Here is a 26,473-nt window from a genome sequence, read left to right on the forward strand (position 1 = left end):
TTTCCTCATCTCTAAAACGGAATAAAAGCATCTCTAACCTCATAAGGCAATTAAGAATATTATATGTGTAATGTATATAAAGAACCCAAGTCAGAGGCACCTGGGTGGCTCAGGTAGTAATCCCAGGGTCCTGGGATCGAGTCCTACATCAAGCTCCTTGCAGGGGAGATTAAAGAAGTTATCTGCCTCTGTCTCTCATGAATAAATAAATAAAATATTAAAAAAAAAAGGAACCTAAGACAATGGGTGATACAGAGAAGACCTCAGTCAACTTCATCCATTTCCAAATGGCCTTTTTACTTGCCTATAGAAACAAATCAGTATTTCTGAGAGTCTGATCAGAAAAAGGAATATCAGCTTTTTTCAGTCTACCAAGCAGGAGGACAGAAACCAAGTGAAACTGCTGAAAAGAACACTGGCCTTAGTGGTCACAAACTAAAGTTTAGCCACTAATTAGCCAAGTGATTCTGAATAGCTTTTCTAAATATATTTTTAAAGTCCTATGGTATAGAAAGTCCAAGTATAAATCTGTAATTATAAATCAGCCTTACAAATACCCTGATGTTTGTGAAAACTAAAAATTGAGAGTTGATAAATTACTCCTGATCCAAGTGGAAGAAACAGAAATCCCTTGGAATGTATTAAATCCTTGCCCTATAAAAAACTGCCAGAAACTCTTAACTGTATTTTTAATCATTTCATGTTCATATTCTCAACAAAAGTCACACAAAAACCAACAAGGCTCTTGTTTTTTGACAGCCTTAATTAAAAGAAAACTTTTTTCTTCATTAATGGTTTTAGTCAAGAATGAGAGTACAATAATATAGAAAACCTAGATTTATTTGTTAAACTATTACAAACACAAAACAATTATCATTGAAGTACTGTGAGGACTTCATCCCAATTTCATTTGTTATGGAAACTGACCTAAGAGGTTAGAAATTAAAGGCTATAACCTAAGAGGTTATAACAAAACAGACTGGTGAAACATGGTGAAAGAAGTAAACGCTAATCAGAAGCATCCATATTAGTGGTATTTCATGTGGCTAGGATATTTCCCAAGAGGCTCTCTAAAGATGCCTAAATGAATTAACCTGGATCCCAAATTAGTAAAAAAGACCCTAATCCCTGTGAAGAACAAGCAGTGGCCAGGATTTCTCTGAGATCTCTTTGTCTTTCTTTTTAAGGGGTAAGGGAAATCCTTAGGCTCTAAAGGATCTTAGATTCAGCCTCCTTCCTCCCATCCAGTCTACCTATGTCTTCAAACACCTGCGCATTCTCACCACATAGGCCTGCCAGGTTACAGAAGATGCATATAGTGAAAGCAGGAACTATAGGCCTACTCAGAGGATACCTATACACAAAAATTTTGGGTAGATGATAAGCTACATATACCCTCTTGGTTAAGTTAATTCACCTTTGTTAATAAAGGTCATAGTTTCTTCTGCTGGTGACAACTTTTTGTCTCAGTATATAGTCTGTCTCAAAAAAAGAACTGGTTCAGGTAAATTTTGGAGAAGGAAAAAGACTTTCATCAACACCCACTCCACAGTAGAAGAGGCACCAAGTTCTTTAGTCCTTTCCTAGTTATGAGCAGAATCTGAAAAACAAAAGATTTACAGTGTTTATAATAATAGTTATTATTTATTGAATGCCTAGTCAAGAGTGCCAGAGAACTTCGATATATCTTAGTCTTTGGAACAATCCTGGCAGGTAGTTTATCAACCCCATCTTCAGGTGAGGAAACAGAAGATTAAAAGAAGTTATGTGCCTTATCAAAGGCACAGAAGCCGATATTTGGTAGAGCTGTGATTCCACCACTCCTGTGCCTTGACTTCACCCCATCTCATGCACTAAGAGGTCCTAGTTCCAATATCTTGAAATTATTAATGGTTGCATAAACACTCTAATTATTCCTTGTTCATTCCATAAAGGCAAAAACAATTTTAAATGATTTGTATAAACTTTATGAATAAAATATCTGTCTATTCCAGCTGTAGCATAAAATGAATAGAAAACAGGGCAGCCCCGGTAGCTCAGCGGTTTAGCGCCGCCTTCAGTCCTGGGTGTGATCCTGGAGACCAGGGATCGAATCCCACGTCGGGCTCCCTGCATGAAGCCTGCTTCTCCCTCTGCCTGTGTCTCTGCCTCTCTGCCTCTCTGTCTCTCATGAATAAATAAATAAAATATTTAATAAAATAAAATAAAATGAATAGAAAAATCATCAGCTCATTAGAAAGTCTGTGGCTATTTTATGATTATTTCCCCATAAAACTACATTATAAAGAATCCTACGAATTCTCATCAGTGAATTGCAGAAACATCTCATTTATGTAACCATTAGTGACACAACAAATGAGTTTCTCATACTGCTTATTAATACAGTGGTGGATATTCTCGGAATAGTCTTATTTCTCAAGAAGAAATATATGAAAGCCAGAAGATCCAAAAAATATTTTCAGTTTCAATAAAAGTTACTGTTACTGAACTGAAAAAAATCAACGTGCTATGAAGAATATGATAAGTAGGAAAGTGAAAAGAGAAGACGACCAATGTTGTCACTAAAAGGTTTCCCATACAGTATAATACTGAAGTACTGATACCTGGCACAATGAGATCTGAAAATTAAAGCTAACACAGTTGTAGCAATATGAACACATAATTTTGGCTAAATGCAAAAGAGACAATGATGGTTTTAAACTACATGGCTACCAAAGACAGAAATAAATGCTGTGGAAATAAAAAGAGGGATCTGACAACCTAACTGGATTACAAGAGTTAATCAAGAGTCAAGCCAAAATCTATAAATCTTGCCGCACTATTACCATATGCTTTCAAATAGAGGACATGGGCATAAGTAACATCACGAAGACTAGAAGACAGCCAGTACTCAAGAAAATGCTACCAGGTCAGAAGTAGGAGGGCACTGGAGCGGGGAAAGAGGGACAATAATTTTAACAAAGTAAAAATCTTATAGCTCATAATGGAAGGCCAACTAGTCCTAGAGCTCTAGATGGTATGAACTAACCATACGACCTTAAGTTATTATCAAACATACAGCTGAGATACTCAAGCTGGCAAAGGACAATTTATTCTCAGAGTAACATGCAGCAAAGTCAGGGACAAACTTTAAGCAAAGAGAATGTGTCAGAGAAAACTGGCCACAAACTCTTACATCAGTCAAGAACGCAGTTATGAAGCAACTTAGGAAATGATAGCTTTTGGGCAAGTGTGCATGGACTTACAGTTTGGCAAACTGGTCTTGAACAGTAAAGTGCCCAGGACCTTGGTCGTCCATTATTTTCAAAAGGAGGGAAGTTGATAAAAGATTATGATTAAATTAAAGGCTTAGATATAATCTAGAATTACTTCTACTTCCTCCATAAATTGAATAGCAGTGAGCTGCAGCAAATCTCTGCTTTTGTGTTTTCTAAACATGCTAAGGTTTCAAACACCACAAGTGGGAAAAGGTGACTTGAGCAGAGCAGGACATGATCTCAGGCTCTGCTGCTCCCTACTAGCCAATTGGGGAAGCTCTCCATTTCTGAATGAATGAATGTCCTTCTTCTGAGCTCACCGAAGAGTCTTTTTTTTTTTTTAATTTTTTTAAATTTATTTATGATAGTCACACACAGAGAGAGAGAGAGGCAGAGACACAGGCAGAGGGAGAAGCAGGCTCCATGCACCAGGAGCCCGACCTGGGATTCGATCCCGGGTCTCCAGGATCTCGCCCTGGGCCAAAGGCAGGCGCCAAACCGCTGCGCCACCCGGGGATCCCACCGAAGATGAGTCTTATTCTTTCATGCCTCAATGCCTAGCATTACCCAATGTCCAGCACAGTGCTTAACAAGTGGTTAAGCGCTCAGTAAATGTTAACCTGAATATCACTGTTTGCAGACCTTGATTCCTTAGAGGAAAAATAAAATATAAGTCTCAATAATTTCAGAAATGGAGAACTAACATTCTTCCAAACTGCAAATTGTACAAAGTTCTCCTGAATTAGAAAAATAAAAATTAATTATTTCACGTGATTTTCAAGTTCAGTGACAAGGGAGAAAATACTCACCCCACAGCAGCATAAATCATCTTCAGTGATCAACATCTGCATCCTCAAACTGTCCAGCAACTGTTGGTGTAGTGTCTACCTCCATCCCATCTGAAGAAAAAAAAAAAAATCAACAGCTGAGCAACAGTCTACTGAGCTCTTCAGATCTTAGGGGTTCAACCTATACATCAACCAGAAAGAAGCTAGTGCCCTCTGTTGGTAACAGCTATTTCTTTCTCTTATGAAAGAGGAGGAACAAACCAAGAAAAAAAATGCTACCTGTACATTTACTTTATAAATTCTTAACCTTAAAACTAAAAGAACATTAGATAAGTTTTAAATGTAGTGGGCATCAACTATTTCCTCTTCACAGAACTGTGCTGGGTATTTACTGTGTGACATTATTACTATTTTAAGATTTTATTTATGTGAGAGAAAGAGAGCATTAGCGAAAGGGGGGGGGGGCAAGGGGAGAGGGAGAAGCAGACTCCCTGCTGAGTTGGGAGCCTGATGCAAGGCTCCACTCCAGAACCCTGAGATCAGCTGAAGGCAGATGCTTAACTGACTGAGCCACCCCATTATTTTTATTTTTAAAGGTATGAAAGCCCTAACCTCACAAAGCTGACAACATAATTTGGAGAAAAGACAAAGTAAGTAGAGTGAGGTTCTTATCTATTTTCCTCATTTCATAGAGGGGAAAAAAAGTGTGTGTAGGGAAAGACAAGGAAGAAAAAGCCCTCTGAAGAGAGTTGTTTACAGCTGCTTTCTCCATATCCACACCTCCCACTCACCCCTCAACTGTTTAGCCCAACAACAGGCCTCTGCCTGAGCCCTGTAGCACTCTACCACCTCCACATGCAGCAGGGCATGCACATGTAACACATTTCTAAAGTTAACTCATCTTTCCACATTGAAATTATTCTCTTGGGGCACCTGACTGGTTCAGTTGGTAGAGCATGCGACTCTTAATCTCAGGTCGTGAGTTCAAGTCCCACATTAGGTGCAGAGCCTACTTTAAAAAAAGTCTCTCTTTCCAAACAGTCTTACTGAAGGATACCTCTTACCTGTGCAATCCAGAAATCCCTACCACATTAACTTTGTTGCTTTTCTCTCTTAAACATCTCTCAAATCTGTTAAGTCTTTTGACATTCACTGCCGCTACCAAATGTAGGCCACGATCTCTCTCATTTATTTTTTTTTGTTTTTTTTTTTTTAATTATTTATTTATTTATTTATGATAGTCACACAGTGAGAGAGAGAGAGGCAGAGACATAGGCAGAGGGAGAAGCAGGCTCCATGCACCAGGAGCCCGACGTGGGATTCGATCCCAGGTCTCCAGGATCGCGCCCTGGGCCAAAGGCAGGCGCCAAACCACTGCGCCACCCAGGGATCCCTCTCTCATTTAATTTAAATCACAAGTTACTTAGCAGCGTTTTTCTTCTCTTTCCTCCAGTATTTCCCTCTGCAATCATTTTCCACATCATACCCAGGGTCATCTTCTGCAATACTAATCAAACTAAAAATTCTTCACTTCACATTCTCATTGGCCTACGCACTAACATTGAAGTTCTTTAACAAAGCTTTCAAGTTCCTTTAAGATATAACCCAGTTCACTCCCCCACTTTTATCTGCTGCTATAATAACTTACTCTTCAACACTCAGAATTCCAGACATAACGAACTACTTTCAGTCCCTAAAGTTGAATGGTCTTTTGAACTCCTGCACATAGTTGATCCCATTACCTGCCTCTCTCTCCAACCTGTGTGCAATCCCCCCTCACCCAGGTCACTTTTAGTCCTCTTTCAGATCCTGGCTCAGATGTCACTCTATGAAGCTTGAATCTAACTATCCAGGTTGGGTGATGAGTCCAGCCTCTCATTCCCTAGCTTCTCAAGCTTCCCCTATAACTTTATGCTGTATCATAATGTACTGTAACTGCCTAATTAGTTAATTTATTTTTCTCTACGAAGAGAGTAATCTCATCTCTCTTGGGCACTGATGTATTTTCTACACCGGCCAGAGTAGTTCAATAGGCACTTCTTACATAAATAAGTACATGAGGCACTGAATACCACAAGGAGATAGGATGTTTTATTTTTCAGTGCAAAAAAAGATGGTTTTATTAAAGCATGGGGAGCAGGATTCGTGGGCAGAAAGAACTGTGAGAGGGTATGTATAAACTGCAAAAAGACTGAAATTTACCAAGACAGCAGATCATAAGTGTTCTCACCATAAAAAAAGCATTAACTATGTGAGGAGATAGGGATGTTAATTAGCTTGGCTGTAGTAAATATTTCCCTATATATATGAAAACATCATCTGGCATACCATACCTTAAATATATAATCTTTATTTAAAAAATTTTTAAAAATAAATCAAATTTTAAAAAAATAAATGCACAGGTCAAACAAAATAAGTAAATGGCAAAAAAAAGTGGCATGGGGGGATCCCTGGGTGGCGCAGCGGTTTGGCGCCTGCCTTTGGCCTGGGGCGCGATCCTGGAGACCCGGGATCGAATCCCACCTCGGGCTCCCGGTGCATGGAGCCTGCTTCTCCCTCTGCCTGTGTCTCTGCCTCAATCTCTCTCTGTGACTATCATAAGTAAATAAAAAAAAAAATTAAAAAAAAAAAGTGGCATGGGTACTCAGGACTTTAGAAGGTGGTATAGGCTAAAAAAGTTTCACTAATAAACTCTTGAATGCTAATAAGGCATAGGAATAAAAGTCCAAATTTCATTTAGCAAAAAGTATTTGTGATCTTAAAATCATTTGCTATAAAGCATTAAATAAGAAATTTTACAATTAAAAAAAAAACCTTCAGTGTAGAAAGAAAAGGCTTTTCAACATCCAAGGACACTTTCTTGTTAATCACTGTAATAAAAAGGAGGTAACATCTTGAATTCTTTCACCTAAGAGTTTGGTAGAACACCAGAAATCATCTGAGCCATTTCACTTTACATTAGAAGCTCACCAACCAGGACTTAAAATGGAGAGGATACACAAGGAATAACAATGTGACCCAAAGCCTAAACTTTTCCAAATTAAAGTATCCCAGGACTTCAGGGTTCCCAGGTCAACATGCTGTATGCATGAAGATACCGATCACAGCATTATGACAGAAACTTACAATGCCCAATAAAAGAAGAACTAGGGGTGCCTGGTGACTTAGTGGTTAAGCGTCTAACTTTTGATTTTGGCTCAGGTCATGATCTCAGTGTCCTGAGATCAAGCCCCATGTTAGACTCCACACTCTGCAGTGTGTGTTTGAGATTCTCTCCCCCCTTCTGAACCATTCCCTGCTTGCATGCTCTCTTTCAAATAAATTAAATCTTTAATTAAAAAAAAGAAAACCGGGATCCCTGGGTGGCGCAGCAGTTTGGCACCTGCCTTTGGCCCAGGGCGCGATCCTGGAGACCCGGATCGAATCCCATATCGGGCTCCCGGTGCATGGAGCCTGCTTCCCGGTGCATGGAGCCTGCTTCTCCCTCTCCCTCTGCCTATGTCTCTGCCTCTCTCTCTCTCTCTCTGCGACTATCATAAATAAATAAAATTAAAAAAAAAAAAAAGAAAAGTAAACCTATGGTAACCCTCTTTGAGAACATTCTGCATCTCAGGGTGCCTGGGTGGCTCAGGTGATTAAGCATTTGGCTTCAGCTCGGGTCATGATCCCAGGGTCCTGGGATTGAGCCCTACATCAGGCTCCATGCTCAGTGGAGAGCCTGCTTCCCCCTCTCCCCTTCTGTTCCCTTTGCTTGTGCTCTCTCTCATATAAATAGATAAAATCTTAAAAGAAAAAACGAAACCCCCAAAACACAACATTCTACATCTCCAAAAATTAGAAGTGGTAAGACTCTAGAACAACATAAAACACTAGTATATATTAAATACATGTAAGGTGCAAGAAGTGCTTATAATAAGGCATGATGTATTGTTTTTTTCTTTTTAATTTAATTTTTAAAGATTTTATTTATTTATATATGAGAGAGACACACACACACACACACACACACACACACACACACACACACACACGTAGAGGCAGAGGGAGAAGCAAGCTCCATGCAGGGAGCCCGACGTGGGACTCGATCCTGTGACTCCAGTATCACACCTTGGGCTGAAGGCGGCACTAAACCACTGAGCCACCCGGGGTTCCCCTGATGTATTGTTTTTTGCATATTAGCTCATTTAATCCTCTTACCACTTATTAGCTATTTGACCTTATGCAAGTTATAGGATCTTTCTGTGCTTCAGTTTCTTCATCTGTAAAATAGGGATCATAATAACATTTACCACAGAGTGTTCTTGGAAGGATTAAGTGAGTACACATGTGTAATGTGCTTAAATCACGTCTGGCACATAAGAGCAGTAGCTGAGTGTTCTATTGAAAATAAGTAGGAACAAGACTGAAGATATCTGGGGCAAAGGCAAGGTTGTTTCTTCAGAATTAGAACCTTATATGGTGAGTATTGGGCAATCACTGAGGGGGACATCCCTATATGGGTGACCAGAGAGTATTCTCAGAAGATTCAAATGGCACAATAAGTTGGAGGCAGGAATGACTGAAGCAAAAAATTACTATTATAAATCTAGTGTGAGAAGACAAGAGCCTATGACTGAATGAGAGCAGTAATAATAGCAAGGAAATGTGAAAGTCATTTACATGAAAAATCTATGGGACCCGGCATTGCACTGGGTCAAGGGAGCAAGGAATACAAGGAATACAAAGTAAAGTCTGAGTCAAAAAGAGTACCTGAACATTCTGGTTGAAACAGGATACACAGAAAAGCCAACCAGTCTAACAGGGGAAATAAGAAGCCTATAAAGTAGAGACAACTGAAGCGAATTTGAAAGCTACTTGCTTAAGGTCCAGAAGTTTGCCACAAAACAAGAACCCAAGTTTCTTGAATGCTGCCTAGTCCTTTTAATCAATTCCTGAAATGTAGGAATTCATTTCAAAAATAAAAATGTTAGGGACGCTTGGGTGGCTCAGTGGTTGAGCATCTGCCTTTGGCTCAAGGCCTGGTCCCGGAGTCCTGGGATCAATTCCCACATCCGGCTCCCTGCAGAGTGCCTACTTTTCTCTCTGCCTACTCTTTGTGTCTCTCATGAATAAATAAAATCTTTGAAAAAATAAAAATAAGAATTGCAGCATTGATATGTACACACACACATATACATACATAAGCATATGTGGCATATATTACTGGATATGTAACAGAAAACTTAATAGTGGTCTTTCAAATATAACTACACTTGATTTTTTCATTTCTTCTCTGCCTGTGCTCATTTACTATTTTTGTAGTTGAGGGGAAAAAGGAAAAAAAAATAGAAAAGAAAAAAAAGTTCCATGAAAATTCCCATTCTATGTATTTCTACATTTGCTTCCTATACTGTTAGAGTTAATTCTGAGACTTCTCTGTCTTAAGACTTTCCAAGAGAATTCCGATCTCTCTATAACTTCCTTTGTTGACCAAATAAACATTTGACTTGCTCACACTGAAAGAAAGGATACTCACCTTCATAATCTCTGATTGAATCTTCTGTCCGGACTCCAGCCATGTTATATTGGCTGCTCACAGACTGAGAAAGCATTCCTTCTAATCTCTCCAAGGTGGCTTGGCCTTCTGCTGTTAAATGGGATAATCCTTCTTCATAGGTATAAAATGTAGGGATGTCCCCCTGCCCTTGTTCTAAACAAATAAAATGCTTTTAAGCTATTATAAAGCAATTAGAAAAACATGGATAATTAACAATGTATTTATTGAAGGTACAGTTTTAAAAGGTTTCCAGGAAAATATTTTCAATATTCATTTAATACACATACATAGGTCATCTGTTGAAAATAAAAATACAAAGAAAATGTCTCTACCCTCTAGAATGAGAAGAGATTCCAAAAGATGATGAGCCAGTAAATAGCAATTCTCAAAAAATCAAATGTCCAGGGGACTAGAAGGAAAAGAGGGTGTTCCTAAGCCCAGGAAGTCTTATGTTATCCCAAAGTGGGAATTGACAGGTGAGTGCAAATTGATTTGATACTAATTTGTACTGATGCTTTTCTCTGGATTAAAATATATGCTCCTTTTAAAAACTCAGAAATTCTGTTAAATGTAAAAAGGTTAAAAAGAATCATTCAAAAATCTCAGCGACAATAAAAATGTATTTAGATATATGATAATTCCAGAACTGAGTTTGTCTCAGGCCAGGAAGTAGGTACATATGGAGGAAAGGACTTTGGACAGGCAGACTGGTGGACATGAGAGCAGTGGGAAAAAGAAAAGAGAACAGTAGGCACCTCAAGTTACAAGACTCTACCAGGCTAGTGATGGTACTCTGGTCTGGGGGAGGCAAAGAGAAATAATCTTAGGTAAATGAAGTATGGTTCTGGGGGGAGAAAATGACTTTGATAGTGAGTTGTTTGAAGGAATGTTAGGTAAGGATGATAAATGATGATAAAGGTTTCAAGTGGTGGAGGGAGGCGGCTTGTTCTCTGGGAGCAACTGCATCAACTTAAAAGACACTCCCAACCACACATTTTCCCATCTACTGTTTTTTTTCCCTTCCATTTATCTCTATCCATTTTCTGCCTCCAATAATACATACTTTTTACCCTAAAGCTTGGAAAGCCCATCCATTTTTCCAGTTTGGCTTAAACATGGATTGTGCCATTCAATTTTATTAATAACCACACTATATGGGTATTTAATACAGAGATATAAAGAACTATAATCCCATACCCTTAGTACAAATAAATGCTTAAAATGAAACATACACACATTTAAAAAAAAATCTGTTTCACTAACCATGTGCTTCCACATCATATTCTTCTCCATCGTAATCATCTGAATCTTCATCCTCAGGATCAGGATGCAAAGCCTGACATTCACACATTGCAGTGAACATTGCCTCCACTGAAGAAAGAAATTAAATTGTAATAAACATTCTTTTCTGGTCAGTATAGAGCAAAAATTTAATAATATAATCACAGTGCAAATAAATCCAATGTGTAGACAAGAAATATACCAGAGTCACTATTTACAAAACCTGCCAAATTCCAAGGAGAATTGATCTTGAAAAGTACTTGATGGCAATAGACAAGTCACAAAATAGTAAGAGTTCATTTTAAGATAATGTTGAGATCTCTTCATGCCTGGCTGGATTTTCTGAGAAAAGGAGTCAGAGTCTTGGTCAGACTGCTGGCATCAAGGTGAAGCCCCTTTCAGTTGATAGGGCTCTTTTCCTGCTATCCTGGCATCTTCCACTTTGGAATTGCCATGACTCCTTTCCCTCTATCTGGTAAGATTCAAAGTTAACAGCATCAAGTCAGTAAAATAACCAGATCTCTCCATTCACAAAACACACCAAATAATGTGGCGTTTCCTATACTGTTACCACATTCACAATCTTTGATATTTATAGGTATCTGGTCCTCAATGATATGACAGATATTAAAATGAAGAAAAACCAGTAGAACAGAGGTAATGAGGGTAAAGGTAAATGTGTGTGTGTGTATATGGGGGTTGGAATGCTTGGTAATAAAGAGAAAAGAATCAATTCTACAGAATACTCACATGCTGATTTATCACTAGGCACAAATCTAAATTCAGCAATAGGTTCAACTTCATCATCACTGTCTTCTTCTTCTTCAGCAACAGATTCTTTTGATTCTTCTAGGGAGAGAATAAAAATAATTTTTATTTTTATTATTTTTTAAAGATTTTATTTATTCATGAAAGACAGAGAGAGAGAGGCAGAGACACAGGCAGAGAGAGAAGCAGGCTCCATGCAGGGAACCTGATGTAGGACTCGATCCGGAGACTCCAGGATCACGCCCTGGGCTGAAGGCAGACGAGCCACCCAGGCATCCCTAAAAACAAATTTTTTTTAAAAAAAGATTTTATTTATTTATTCATAGAGACAGAGAGAGAGAGGCGGAGACACAGGCAGAGGGAGAAGCAGGCTCCATGCAGAGAGCCCGACGTGGGACTCGATCCAGGGTCTCCAGGATCATGCCCTGGGCTGCAGGCGGTGCTAAACCGCTGCATGCCACCGGGGCTACCCCCCAAAAAACAATTTTTAAATGATGTTGTTTTGGAAAAACAGAAGCTTAAAATAATCTCTTATTTATGCTTATTCTAAATACTGCAATACATTTTTAAGATTTTATTTATTCCTGACAGTCACAGAGAGAGAGGCAGAGACACAGGCAGAGAGAGAGGCAGAGACACAGGCAGAGGGAGAAGCAGACTTTCAACCACTGAGCCACCCAGGCATCCCTGCAATGCATTTCTTACTTCACATTTTAAGAACATTCATAATTTATTTTAGACCTAAAAAAGACTGGGACAGCCTCCTTGGTCTAGTCACACTGTACTTCATTGAGCCCTAGGGATTCTAAGATTCTAAGCACTCTTCAGGGTCATGGTGGGCGGTGAGGAAACACAAACAGGCCTCTAACAAGTATAGTTCGATTGTCATCTGCTTCTCTTACCTTTCACCATGAAACAAGGGTGCAGTAGCAGTTTGTCAACCACTGATGTAATTTATCACCAATAATTTACAGAGAAAACTAAGGCCCATAAAAGTTAGCTGACCCTTGGGGATCCCTGGGTGGCTCAGCAGTTTGGTGCCTGCCTTTGGCCCAGGGCGCGATCCTGGAGTCCCGGGATCAAGTCCCACATCAGGTTTCCTGCACGGAGCCTGCTTCTCCCTCTGCCTGTGTCTCTGCCTCTCCTTCTCTCTCTTAAATAAATTAAATCTTAAAAAAAAAAAAAAAAAAAAAAAGTTAGCTGACCCAACAGCAGATAAATTACCAAAGTCTGCAGGCAAGAAAAACATACAAATGTTCGGGATGACTGCGTGGCTCAGCGGTTGAGCGCCTCCCTCCCTTCAACCCAGGGCGTGATCCTGGACTCCTGGGATCAGGATCAAGTCCCACAACAGGCTCCCTGCGTGGAGCCTACTTCTCTCTGTGCCTGTGTCTCTGCCTCTCTCTGTGTCTCTCATGAATAAATAAAATCTTTTAAAAAAAATGTTCAATAAAGACAACTAGCACATCATGTCAGTGGAAGTAAGAACTGCCACTACTATTTTGGAGGTGTGTATATCCTACTACCCAGCAATTCCTAATCTAAGTATATATTATGTACACAAAGAGTCTATATGTAAATGTTTATTAAAGTACTATATGTACTTGTAAAATTTTTTTAAAATGTTAATTTTAAAAAAAGAAACAGATGTAATGTAACCCAGTCATATTGTTTTATATACAGATAACAGTTTAAAAAGGAACAAATATCTATACATATCAAAACGGGGATCCCTGGGTGGCTCAGCGGTTTGGTGCCTGCCTTTGGCTCAGGGTGTGATCCTGGAGACCCAGGATCGAGTCCCACATCAGGCTCCCTGCATGGAGCCTGCTTCTCCCTCTGCCTGTGTCTCTGCCTCTCTCTCCCTCTCATGAATAAATAAATAAAATCTTAATATATATATATATATATATATATATATATATATATATATATATATATCAAAACGCTTAGAATAAAAAAACGGAGTGAAAAAACTAATTGCAGAATATATATAAATACCACTTACATATTAAAATTTTAAACACAAAACTAAATCATTATATTACTTAGTGATTTATACATATTCAGTAAAAATTTAAAAGCTTAGATGGGAAGGATATATACCACCCACCTTTAGGATAATATTTACCTTGGGAGACAGAGTAGTGAACAAAATGAGAAAGGTACAAAAAAGATTTCAAGAGTACTGATACAATTTTATTTCCTTTTTTTTTTTTAAAGATTTATTTATTTATTTATTTATTTGAGAGACAGAGAGCACACATACAGGGAGGAGGGGCAAAGGGAGAGGAATATAATCTCAAGCAGACTCCCACATGAGCACAGAGCCAGACACCAGGCTCGATCTCACAACCCTGAGATCATGACCTGAGTGGAAATCAAGAGTCAGACACTTACCTGATTGAGCCACACAAGTGCCCCCAGTTGTATTTCTTTAAGATTAATTATGAAGAAAATATTAGAATTTATGCTAGATAACGAATAATGTAAAAATTTTATTACTCTCTGTATTTTTCAATGTCTGAATTATTTCGTAATTTAAAAAAACAGGTGAAAGCACCTGGTTGACTCAGTTGGTAGAGCATACTGACTCTTGATCTTGGGATTTAATTTCAAGCCCCACATTGGATGTAGAGATTAACTAAATGTAAGATTTTAAAACTAAAATCTTTAGGAGTGCCTGGCTGGCTCAGTCAGTAGAGCATGTGACTCTTGCTCTCAGAGTTGTAAGTTCAAGCCCCATGTTGGATGTAGTGATTATTCAAAAATATATTCAAACTAATAATCTTAAAAATATGAATTAAGGGTGATGAATCACTATATTCTACCCAAAACTAATAATAATAATAATATACTATATTATTATATTGTTAACTGAACTGAATTTAAATAAAAAATAACTACATGAAAATATAAGTTAAATGTTGTTTAGCATATTAAAATTACCATTTTTAAAAAATTTTAATTCTCCATGCAGATAAAAGTCAGGTAGAAAGATTCTTACACTACTATTGAAAGGGTAAATTGAAATACACTTTCTGGAAAGCAATTTGACAATATATATGTTAAGAGCTTTAAAAGTATTACCTTTAAAACAGCAATTATATACATAGGAATCAATTATAGGGGGTGTCCACTAAATTTTTTTTACTTTTATTTTTCTAAGTCATACAAGCTGAATGTAGAATGAAAAAATACAGATAAGCAAAAAAAGGAAAAAAAATTAAGTGACCATTAACAATTTTAAATCAGAGATTTCATAGGACTTTTTTTGTCTTTTTGTTGTTATATTGTTACATTGTTATATATAATCTGTAAACAAGTAAAATAATACAAAAATACTGGGGAATTCTAAATAACTAAATAGTTGAACTGAAGACATTATTATGGTATTATGATACTTTTTCAGGGTTTAAAAAGAATGTAGATGATTCTAAGGAAAAAGTAGGTCCCTACCACTCTCGATCTTCTCCCTAGAAATAACAATTATTACAATTTGTTTTATATCCTCAGGAATCTACCCTAAGGCAAGAAATATAAATGCAATACAGTATTTTTGCAATTAAGAAAAAAAATACAACCATGATCAACACTCATCATCTTGTGCTAGATCATATTTTATCTGCCATATTTTCAGTCTCTAAACCTTTCTAAATTTTCAACAGTGGGAATAAGTTTTTAGTTATTTTTATTTGTTGTTTTTAAGATTTTATTTATTTATTCAGGAGAGACACAGAGAGAGGCAGAGACATAGGCAGAGGGAGAAGCAGGCTCCCTGCAGGAAGCCTGATATGGGACTCCATCCCAGGACCCCAGGATCACCCCTGAGCCAAAGGTATATATGCTCAACTGCTGAATTACCCACGCGTCCATATTTTTGAAATAGCTTAATATCCTTGGGATGCCTGGGTGGCTCAGGGGTTGAGCGTCTGCCTCTGGTTCAGGGTGTGATCCTGGGGTCCTGGGATGGAGTCCCGCATTGGGCTACCCATGGGGAGCCTGCTTCTCCCTCTGCCTATGTCTCTGCCTCTCTCTGTGTCTCTCCTGAATAAATAAATAAAATCTTAAAAAAAAAACCAACATTAATATAATGTCCTCAACTATAAGCTAAAGGTCCACATTAATGAGGTTTATGGAGATCAACCAAAGGGAAAAAATACCTGGAGCTGGGAGAATCAGGATGAGAGGAACAAAAGGCTGGGAAAACAGGATCCAAGCACATGTAACATATGAGAAGAGCTGAGTCCCACATAAACAGAACTGGAGAACTACAACATAAATGTGACCCAGGAGGATTCTACTTTCTACAAAGATAGTGAAGTCCTACTTACTTTAGTAAGAAAGGATTAATCATAGCCCCATCAATTTCAAGAAAATAATCACAGAGAGCAAACATTTAAAACACCTACCATGAACCTACTGAATCCTTACTGTCTAATTTGGGACTCCCGGTATTTTCATTTTTAAAAAGCTCCCCACGTTGCTTCTAATGTACAGCCAGGTTTAAGAACTAAAGACCACTACAATACCCTCATTTTGCTGAATGAAATTGAGGCTCAGAGAGATGAAAATAACTTGCTTACCAAGTTAATGACAGTCTTCTTATTCACTGTGTTTTTCTCTTTAGTTAGCTTCATTGAAGCCCTACCTCTCTAATTTTCTGACATACACCTTTGCCCAAAGCTAATGCTCTCCATTATTTATGGGCATTTCACATCAGGGTTTGGAAATGACTGGCAAGGTCACCTCTAAGTTTTTGCAATTCTATGGATGAATGAATGGCTTAAACTAAATATGAAATACAATAATCTTGGTTATAAAATCATAGCTGCACTTACTTGGAAAGTGAACTTTGTGCCCAATACTTCCTCAACTGAAGTCTTACTACAATCCCAGATCAACAGCTTTTTCTTTTCCTTACCTTCTCTTTCAAATTTCACTAGATTTTTATATCTATCTTTGCACTTTCTCCAATGGCAAGTGTTTGAGATTGCCTAACAAAAATATTTTCAGATAGCTGAATCAGACAGGAATGATGAGATAGGGCTTGACAAAAGCCCTCAATATTACTAAATAATTAGTGTCACACGGATTATAAATGGTCATCTTATATCTGAAACCATATTAAAACCCTAAATTGAAGGAGCAATAGCTTAACCGGCAAACTTATGGGATTGTCTTTATACACTATTATCAAAGAAAAGCAACTCATTATTTTAAAAGCACAAGTTTAGGGACACCTGGGTAGCTCAGTGGTTGAGCATCTGCCTTTAGCTCAAGGTGTGTTCCTGGGATTGAGTCCCACATCAGGCTCTCCACGGGGAGTCTGCTTCTCCCTCTGCCTATGTCTCTGCCTCTCTCTGTGTGTTGCTCATGAATAAATAAATAAAATCTTAAAAAAAAAAAGAAATAAAAATAAAAGCACAAGTTTAGTAAAAGTGTAACAAACTGTCCTTTCAGTCACAAAGTTCTGCATTTCTATAAAAGGTGAGCATATTAAAGTAACACAGTATAGGAAAAACTTCTCATTTAGTTATGCTTAAAAAATTAAACACAAGTTTTAATTCTGTACCTAAATTGTTTATCATTGGGAATTCTAATAACCCATTGTCAACAACCCCCAAAATGGATTTTTTTCTTTCTTACTCCTTCTTTCATCACTCTCACTAGATTTTTTATGAATCTTTCTAATTATTTCAATAGCAAAAAACTTGGGAATCTTGTACCACGGAGTTTCTCAACCTTGGCACCACTGACATTTGGACTTGGTAATTCCTCACTGTGGGATGTCGTTCGGTGTCTTGTGGGATGTTAAGTAGCATCTCTGGCCTCTAACTACTAGATACCAGTAGCACTCCTCCCCTCTTCCACTCATGACAATCAGAATGTCATTGCCTAAGGAGAGGGGGGACACAATACTGTCCCTACTGAGAACCACCTCTGTAATAAAATGGAACCAACCAAAAAAAAAAAAAAAACCAGGTTCTACATTTTGTACTTGGAGGCACAAAGTATCCTGATCCAAGCTTCTAAGGATATCAAATATAAATGCCTTAACAAAAAGAAGAACAGTTAAACGCAAGAGGAAAAAACCAGAAATACAAATCCACAATAACTGAATAATTCTAAGCGCAAATATATATAGAAAGTAAAAAGCAGTATCTAAATTATTTTACTGAGCTGAAATTTTGCTTAATAAACTATTATACAAAATAGGTCAATGGCTTGAATATTACTTTATGATCAAAGACTGCTTTTTATTTTATTTTTTTTTCAAAGACTGCTTTTTAAATATATGTAATATTCTATCAAAGGAAGCTCAAGATTAAATCACACCATACATACCTCCAAATTTAGCATTCACCATAACATACAAATGCTCTCGTGGATAGGCATTTAGGTCCCTGGACACCGCATGCAAGCTAATGGTGGGGTATTCCAGTGAGAATCCTAATCCAGAGCCATCTAACCAAGACAGGCGGCTGAAAAACACGTGTAAAATAGATTATTTTAAGAAATTAAATCCTAAAAAAAAAAAAAGAAAAAAAAAGAAATTAAATCCCAATTTAATCCTAAAGTTTATAAAGGCTCAGCTTGGGCACTTTTATGCATGTGAATAAACTCAAATTTAGTATTTAAAAATATTCATAATATAAGAAAATTCAGCAGCAGGAAATGACTTTCTTTAAAACCAATTCTGTTAAGTTCTCTTCCCCTCTACCTAAAAATGCAAAAAAGATTTGAAAAGTAGTTTTTTAAGTCACATGTGTTTCTATGCATTTTATGCTAGTTCTTACTTGGAATGTCTTCAGGTGCCTCGCTTTTGCAAATTCTCTTCAACTGGTTAAGTACCAGCTCCTCCTTGAGCCCTCCAATTACTCTACTCTAGCTCATACTGATCTCTTCTTTTTCTGAACTGTACTTATGTGCAGTAAATAGGCCATTTAGTCCTTAATTCTGTGCTAATGAATGTCATACCTACCCTGACAGAATGTGAGCTACCTGACAGAACCTGTCATATTCCTTTATTTCACGTTCTTCAAAACCACTAGCATAATGCTCAGCATGTAAGTATGCAATAAACACCTGGGAGTCACTAATTTCTCCACTAATCCTACATTAATGACATATACATGAAAATGTTATAATCATACTTATACAGATTAGACAATACTTATCCCACTGAAAGACTTTATGAAGCCTTTCATTTATTCTGCAGCTTTAAAATAAACAGACAAGCAAGGTCTAATTTTCCCTCAAGACTGTCCAAATGCAAATATTTTAATGGTATAAAAAGGAAACATATCACCAAAACCAGTCTGTTGAGTTTTGAGTAAAGGCTGGCTAATTTTTTGGCAATGCTTCACCCATCTGGAACTGCACCAGATGGGAAAAAAAGTAGCAAAAAGATTGTGAAGAGACCACACACACACACACACACACACACAAACCAACTAGTGGTATAAAAGTTAATGCAATATAGTGGCTGCACAGGGCTAGAGAGAAATGAAACTGGTAATGAGTGCTCGTTTCTTGTGGGGTGATGAAAATATTCTAAAATCAATGGTTGCGCAGTTCTGTAAAAAGACTAACAACCACTGAATTATATATTATGTGAATTATCTCAATAAAGCTTTTATTTAAAAAAAGAAATTAATGCACCCCCATATCATTCTATTTTCTATACAATTTTAACAAGCCTGGTTGTCTAATTTCTAATCAAGCAAAACAAATACAATAAATGAACCTAAGACTCCCTTGGGCAAGAACAATGACAGTGCAGCAGTCTGAGATCATTTACATTCAATGTAAGGGGAGACCGAACTTGACACTTCAGTCCCCCTAAAGAAAATCAATGTCTGAGAAAACAAAAGTGTATACAATTCATAACCCTCATTTATCAAAAGCAAAGGCAGAATTAGATTGTGGTGAAAACTATACAACTCTGTAAATGCACTAAAATGCAATGACTTGTACACTGAAAAGAGCAAAAGCAAAAGATGTACTGTCATTTGCAAAGATTTCCATTCAACATGCTTAAAAAAAAAAAAAAAGGAAAGAAAACCTGGAAGGCTTAAAGTGATAAATCCTAAAAACTAAAGGAAAGGGGATGCCTGGGTGGCTCAGTTGGTTAAGCATCTGCCTTCTGCTCAAGTCATGATCCCAGGGTCCTGGGATCAAGCCCCACAGGTTCCTTGTTCAGCGGAGTCTGCTTCTCCCCTGCCCTGCCCTTGCTTGCACACACTTTCTAGGAAATAAATAAAATGTTTAAAAATAAAATAAAATCACCTTTAAAAAAAAAAAAAAGCTAAAGAGGTAAAAGCTCTAGGCATGATTTTCCAGAATGATTCATCCCATTAGTTTCAAAGAAATAGATTTTACTATCATTAGATTGTGTGTGCTATATGTGCCTCTCCTGCCCATTGCTTTCCTCTTAATGTGGAGACGAAATAGAGCTTATATATCAAAGAAGTACTATCAGTCCCTTACTAAAACTATTATTTTAAGCAAATAAACACTCCTTTCTCACCTGCAGTATTATCACAGTTCAGAAAGTTATAGTTCAAATTTGGGTGTCCAAATGATTTCAAATATCCAGAGCCACAAAATTTAAATGACTCCATTCAAAGATGGAAAACTGAAATACAAAATAGACTCAGTACCTATCAAATTATGGTCTTTATTAAAAAAAAAAAAGATTTATTTATTTCTGTGAGAGAGCCAGAGAGCAAGGGTGAGGAGGGGGAGTGGGAAGGAGAGAATCCCAAGCAGACTTCCTGCTGAGCTCAATCTGGCTCAACCTCACAACCCTGAGATCATGACCTGAGCTGAAATCAGTCCCTGAGCCACCGAGGTGCTTTAAAAAGCATATAATAATTGTTCCATAATACATATAATAATTGTCCCTTATACATGGACACACACTCTACAAAACAGAAGTTCCATTTAAAAGCAACATTTACTGATCGCTATGTTCTTACTCACTTTTCACATATTCTAGAAGAAAAGCCCTCCCAAACCAAAATAGCTAATTAACTATATCCAGTTCCAAAGAAACCATGAGTCACAAAAGGGAAAAACAATTAGAAAGATAGTAATGCAGAGGAACGTTCTGCTAATTTCCAATGCTTTTGAATAAGTATAATCATTATACTTTATTACCAGGATGAGGTGAAAAACAGGATAGAAGGAAAAGTTTTAAATTTGGGTGAGCTTAATTATTTGGTTTAAAATTAACTTTGGGGCAGCCTGGGTGGCACAGCGGTTTAGTGCCACCTTCAGCCCAGGGCCTGATCCTGGAGACCCGGGATTGAGTCCCATGTCAGACTCCCTGCATGGAGCCTGCTTCTCTGTCTGCCTATCTCTCTCTGTCTCTCTCTCTGTCTCTCTCATGAATAAATAAATAAAAAATCTTAAAATTAACTTTGGCTTAAGATAAAATATGATTTAATTACCTACTTTATTTTACCCATTTCAAATAATCTATTTGGAATGATTCATGCCTCTGGTCCCTTCTTTACCTGGGGGTTTAGAAAGTCAACTTCCTTTGAAAACTCAACTTTGAAAAATAAGCCCGAGAGTTCTATATCTCTCAATACACGTCCGAGAAACTACTTAAAATCAGACCCTATCATTAAAGATCTCCTTGTCTAAATTCCTCCAGCTTTATCATTTTTCCATTCTTTCCCCCTCATTCTCTCAGATGAAGAACTGCTAAATGGTGTGTGTGCACATGCATATTTATATGTCCTGGGCCACACTAAATATTGTTTCTTACCCTTGCCTCTGAGCATCCTATCTCTTCTAAATAGAATGTTTCCTCTTAGCTCCATCTCATTCACCTGGCTGCTAATCCTCATTTGTCATATCCTCTAGGAAACTGTCCCAGTTTGTTAAGGCCTTGATTTTATCAAGACCTGGAAATGCTTGGTAGGATAGAGAAGTGGAAAGAGACTAAGGAGGTAATGTTAACAAAGAGCAGAGAGTGATGAACATAGGTGTCCATGGTACTCATAATATTCTATTCTTAACCTAGATGGTAGACATACAGGGGCTGGTTTAATTATAATTCTGTAAACCAGGGACACCTGGGTGGCTCAGCGGTTGAGTGTCTGCCTTTGGCTCAGGTTGTGATTCTGGAGTCCTGCATCAGGCTTCCTGCAGGGAGCCTGCTTCTCCCTCTGCCTGTGTCTCTGGCTCTGTGTCTCTCATGAATAAATTAATTAAAATCTTTAAAAAAATTATTTAAACCATCTATATGATGTATATTCTTTTTTTAAATTTTTTTTATTTATTTATGATAGTCACACACAGAGAGAGAGAGAGGCAGAGACATAGGCAGAGGGAGAAGCAGGCTCCATGCACCGGGAGTCCGACGTGGGATTCGATACCGGGTCTCCAGGATCGCGCCCTGGGCCAAAGGCAGGCGCCAAACCGCTGCGCCACCCAGGGATCCCCTATGATGTATATTCTTTCTGTATTTTACAAAAATATTTTCTTAAAGAAGAGATCTGTTAGTGAAAAGTTGAAATGAAATTTTTTTAAACATATAAGACCTTAAAAAGGAGTTTGTATTTCTTCAGTGTGATAACTGTATTGTGGTTATATAGGACAATGTCCTAGTTCTTAGATTTTTAGTAAAGTATTTATGGATGAAGTGATAACATGCCCGCAACTCTCAAATAGCTCAAAAAAAGATAAATGTGGTAAAATGTTAACAGCTGATGAATCTTTATCTATGTATATTAACAACACTTGAAATTTTTCTTTAGGTCTGAAGTTTTTCAAAATGAAAGACAAGCATAGGTTTTGTCTTCCTTCCCTGAATAGTTGTTATATTTTAGAAAGAGTCAATATACAGAAAAGCCGTATAGAAATAGGGATAGTGTAGGGACTATCTGTGCTGTACTCTCCACCACTTAGAAGAAATTGCTTTCCTAAGATCATTAAAGATCTCCTTGTCATTACCCAACAGATGCTTTTTCAGATTTTGACTGCTTCTCCCTCTTGTCTATTTTCTTTTTTTTTTTTTTAAAGATTTTATTTATTTATTCATAGAGACACACACAGAGAGAGGCAGAGACACAGGCAGAGGGAGAAGCAGGCACCATGCAGAAAGCCTGACGTGGGACTCGATCCAGGGTCTCCAAGATCACGCCCTAGGCTGCAGGCGGCGCTGCCCCACCGGAGCTGCCCCGTCTTGTCTATTTTCAAGTCTCTACTTCCATTACCTACCTCTTACTGTAGATATGCCTTGGCCTTCTTCTCTTCTGGGGTACCCAATCTATCCCCCCAATGAGTATATGCTAACCCTTATACTAATGATTTCTCAATCTCTCTCTCTCTTTTTTTTTAAAGATTTTATTTATTTATTCATGGAAGACGACACATAGAGGCAGAGACACAAGCAGAGAGAGAAGCAGGCTCCATGCAGGGAGCCCGATCCCAGGACTGTGGGATCACACCCTGGGCTGAAGGTAGGCACTTAACCTCTAAGCCACCCAGATGTCCCCCCCCCCCATCTCTACGTTTAATATCACTCTCCCAAGATACACACTCTTATGTCCCAACTAATCGCATATGTCTAGAACAGCCTCATTATCTGCACGTCACCTGGAACTTGCTTTTTCTCCCATCTGTATTTCCTATGTCAGTAATTGGTTAAAAGCCTAAGCTTTGCTCAATATTTAGATTTCCCTCAAAGGGTTCTTGGGGCACCTCGGTGGCTCAGTTGGTTAAGCATCTATTTTCAGCTCAGGTCATGATCCCAAGATCCTAGGATAAGCATGGAGTTGAGCTCCACAGTGTGGACCTTCCTGCTCAGCAAGGAGCTTGCTTTCTCTCTCTAATAAATTAATAAAAATTTAAAAAAAAAATTTTTTAAATCAAGGGGTTTTTACTTTTTTTTTTTTTTGTGCTCTCTCTGGTAGGCAAAAATTTGCCTCCCCCATGACCTTCAACACCCCGTGTCAAGCCGGAGTTGTTACATGGCAAGAGAAAACCTGTATATATAATTAAGGTCACTAATCAGCTAACCGTAGAATGGGGAGATTATCCTGGATATTCTGTGTGGGTCCAGTGAAATCACATGAGCTCCTAAAAGAAGAGAAACTTCTCTGGCCGCAGACAAAAGTGATGCAGCAGCAGGAATCAAGGCAAATTTCAAGGACAGGAAGGATTCAATGTGTCATTGTTGGCTTGATGATGACTGGAACCACATTATTAAGGAAACGGGGACCTCAGTCCTACAACTTCGATATTTGAGATACATCTGTCTTACTGTAAAAAAAAAAAAAAAAGGTACAGTGTTCCAGGTGGCCAAATAAAAGGGCAATTCCTTCTAGGACTGGAAATGGGAGTCAGGAATGGGAAATGAGACAGGGAGTCTGGTCCCTCTGGATCTGACCTCAGCTTCCGTGGGGTTGAGGATGATGTTCCTCTCCCCATCCACACCTACAGAAGAAAAGCTGTATTTCTTAACCAAACTTTTAAAATCCTGCACAATCCGTTGTACTAGACTTACCTATCTTGCCGAGAGCAACACCTCCCGCACCTTTTCACAGAAGAGACAGGCACGTGGGTGATTCTCACTCAGGGGCCGGAGACTCAAGACCTTAAAACCAAGCCCTGAGTAAAGAGCGACGCACGCGCCAGACCTCGGGACGACAGGCAGGTAAAAAGCCTCCTAACTCGTCGAGAGAGAGAGGAAGGCTCGGGAGGGCAGGGCACCCGGACAGCCGAGCCTTCGCCCCGCCGCGCAGGCCTCGGCCAGGCGCCCCGGAGCCCGCCCCGGAGGTCGCGGTCTCGGTCTCGCCCGCGCCCGCGCCCGCGCCTCGCCCCTCAGCCTCGGCGGCGCGCGGGAAGCGGGAAGCGGGAAGCCGGCGCCCAGCGCAGCGACCCTGCCTACCTCTCCGCGATGTAGAGCGTGCCGGTGCCGAGGCCCTTGCCGTTCAGCACAGCCTCGGTCTCGGGCTGCTGCTGCCGAAGCCCCTCGGCCGAGCCGGGCGGCGGGAAACTTTTGAGGAAGCTCATCGCAGCAGGGAGCGCGGAGACGCAGGCCGGGAGGGAGCTGCAGCGCGGCGACTCCAGCCGCTCGCCTCGCCTCGCGTCGCGTCGCCTCGCCCCGCCTCGCCCCGCCCCGGAAGCGGCGGCCGGCACCTCGGAAGAGCAACGAGGCCCGCCCCGGAATCGGAGCCCGCATCCGCCATAGAGACGAGACGCCCGCGGCCGAGCTTCTCGCAGGCCTGAGGGGACCCCGGGCCCCGCCCCGTCGCCGTGTCGGGGGCTCGGGGCTGGAGAGAGCTGTGCTTTGCCTCGGACGTCCTGCTGCCGGTCGGGTCGCGGCGGATCCGTGAGAGAGGAGGAAGCGCAGGGAGTAATACAGCCCTTTTTCTACAGAAGAGGAAACGGGCTTGAGCCTTGGGCAGGAATCAGAGACTGCGCTCGTCTAGATGGAGGTCGGAGGTCTCCTAACGGGTTCGCGGCTCTTCTCACCCCGCGCGGGGCCTCGGCCTGGTGGGGGCCCCATCTCAGCCTAACCGCGCTGCCCCCGCCCTAGTCTAGGGCCCGAGGCTGCCCCAGGGCGGGCTCCGCGCGGGCCCGTGTCTCAGGCGGGCAGACGCGCCCAAAGAGGGAATGAAGTCCGCGTGAAGAGCTGGCCGTGCCCGCGGAGGACGCGGGGCGCTGCAGGGAAAGGAGGCAGCCCATCCGATGTGGAGCCCTTGCTTGCTTTGCTGGACACCGAAGAGCGTAAGAGCAACGAAATCTTTAGTCAGGAAATAATCGGTGAAGGTAACTGGGCGTTGTGAGCCAGATGCTGTCCCAGGCCCTTTACCAGTGTTCCTTCGTTTTCTCTTTTAAAGATTTATTTATTCATGAGGGTCGCAGAGAGAGAGGCAGAGACACAGGCAGAGGGAGAAGCAGGCTCCCGGCGGGGAGCCCCATGCGGGACTCGATCCCGGGACCCCGGGATCATGACCTGCGCGGAAGGCAGACGCTCAACCGCTGAGCCACCGAGGTGCCCCCAGTATTACTTCTTCATTTCCTCTTTACGCCAGTTATATGAGGAAAGTCATTATCGATCCAGGTTTACAGATGCGAAGCCGGAGGCGTCACACACTGAAGTGCGAGAGTTCGGCCAGGAGAGCGGAATTCTGGCCCGTCCGGCTCTAGGCCAGGTTTCCTTGCCTGTGAAGTCAGGATGATCATACCTATAGGCTGTAGCACCGTTGAGGCCTGCGGAGTAGCTGTTTTCCTAGCTGCTGAATAGAGGAGTGTTCGATTTTTTTTTTGAATTTTTTTTTTTTTTTTTTTTTTTTTATGCTGGGATTTGCTTGTTGGTAGCGACACTGGAGCAGGGAGAGTTATTAGGAAGTTGTTGCCACGGTATAGGTGAGAGAGTGGCAGTGAGAATGGAAGTGGGAGAGTCTAGATAAAATCCTCAGGATCTGGAGAGAGACTGAAGGAAAGAAGGTGGTTGAAAATGCAGATGAGGGTGGATGAAGGAGAGAAATCAAGGATGACTCCCAGGCTCAGTGATCAAGTGGATGCCGGCTCATTTCTCCAAGATGGAGAATTCCAGAGGAAGCTTTGGGCGTTGGGCTAACAATCTAATACAGGAAATAAAGTTTCAGCGTTCCATGGGACAGCTACATACGGTTGGCTATTTAGTAAAACAGCCAATACTTTGTTCAGCAATGGAATCCCCCAAATTATGGAGAGAGAAAATTGGCTAAACCTTTATAATAATTTCATATGAACTTGACATAGTTTTCATAGTGTCTTTTTAAAAAGTGATTGTCTAATGGCAGAACATTTAATTCAAGTTTATGACTGAAGAA

The 26,473-nt window shown here is 39.8% G+C and overlaps 1 protein-coding gene across 4 annotated transcripts in view; it reads right to left on the minus strand.

Annotated features, from left to right (window-relative positions):
• Positions 1-24,750, minus strand: part of CLNS1A (chloride nucleotide-sensitive channel 1A) — a 39,872-nt gene extending 15,122 nt beyond the window's left edge. The window contains exons 1-7 of one of the 4 annotated variants that reach the window (XM_055320473.1): positions 24,541-24,750; positions 17,979-18,115; positions 11,613-11,711; positions 10,845-10,952; positions 9,561-9,734; positions 4,067-4,156; positions 823-1,600 (exon numbers count right to left, since the gene is read on the minus strand). In XM_055320473.1, the coding sequence (XP_055176448.1) occupies positions 4,089-4,156; positions 9,561-9,734; positions 10,845-10,952; positions 11,613-11,711; positions 17,979-18,115; positions 24,541-24,665 (711 nt within the window). In that variant the 5' untranslated portion in view covers positions 24,666-24,750 and the 3' untranslated portion in view covers positions 823-1,600; positions 4,067-4,088. Of the gene's footprint in view, positions 1-822; positions 1,601-4,066; positions 4,157-9,560; positions 9,735-10,844; positions 10,953-11,612; positions 11,712-17,978; positions 18,116-24,540 lie in introns of those variants that run through there. The other 3 variants (XM_055320470.1, XM_055320471.1, XM_055320469.1) reach the window with 3 other exon arrangements.
• Positions 24,751-26,473: the final 1,723 nt, after the last annotated feature.

Source organism: Nyctereutes procyonoides, unplaced genomic scaffold, assembly GCF_905146905.1.
Source record: "Nyctereutes procyonoides isolate TBG_1078 unplaced genomic scaffold, NYPRO_anot_genome, whole genome shotgun sequence".
In the NCBI taxonomy this organism is placed as follows: domain Eukaryota; kingdom Metazoa; phylum Chordata; class Mammalia; order Carnivora; family Canidae; genus Nyctereutes; species Nyctereutes procyonoides.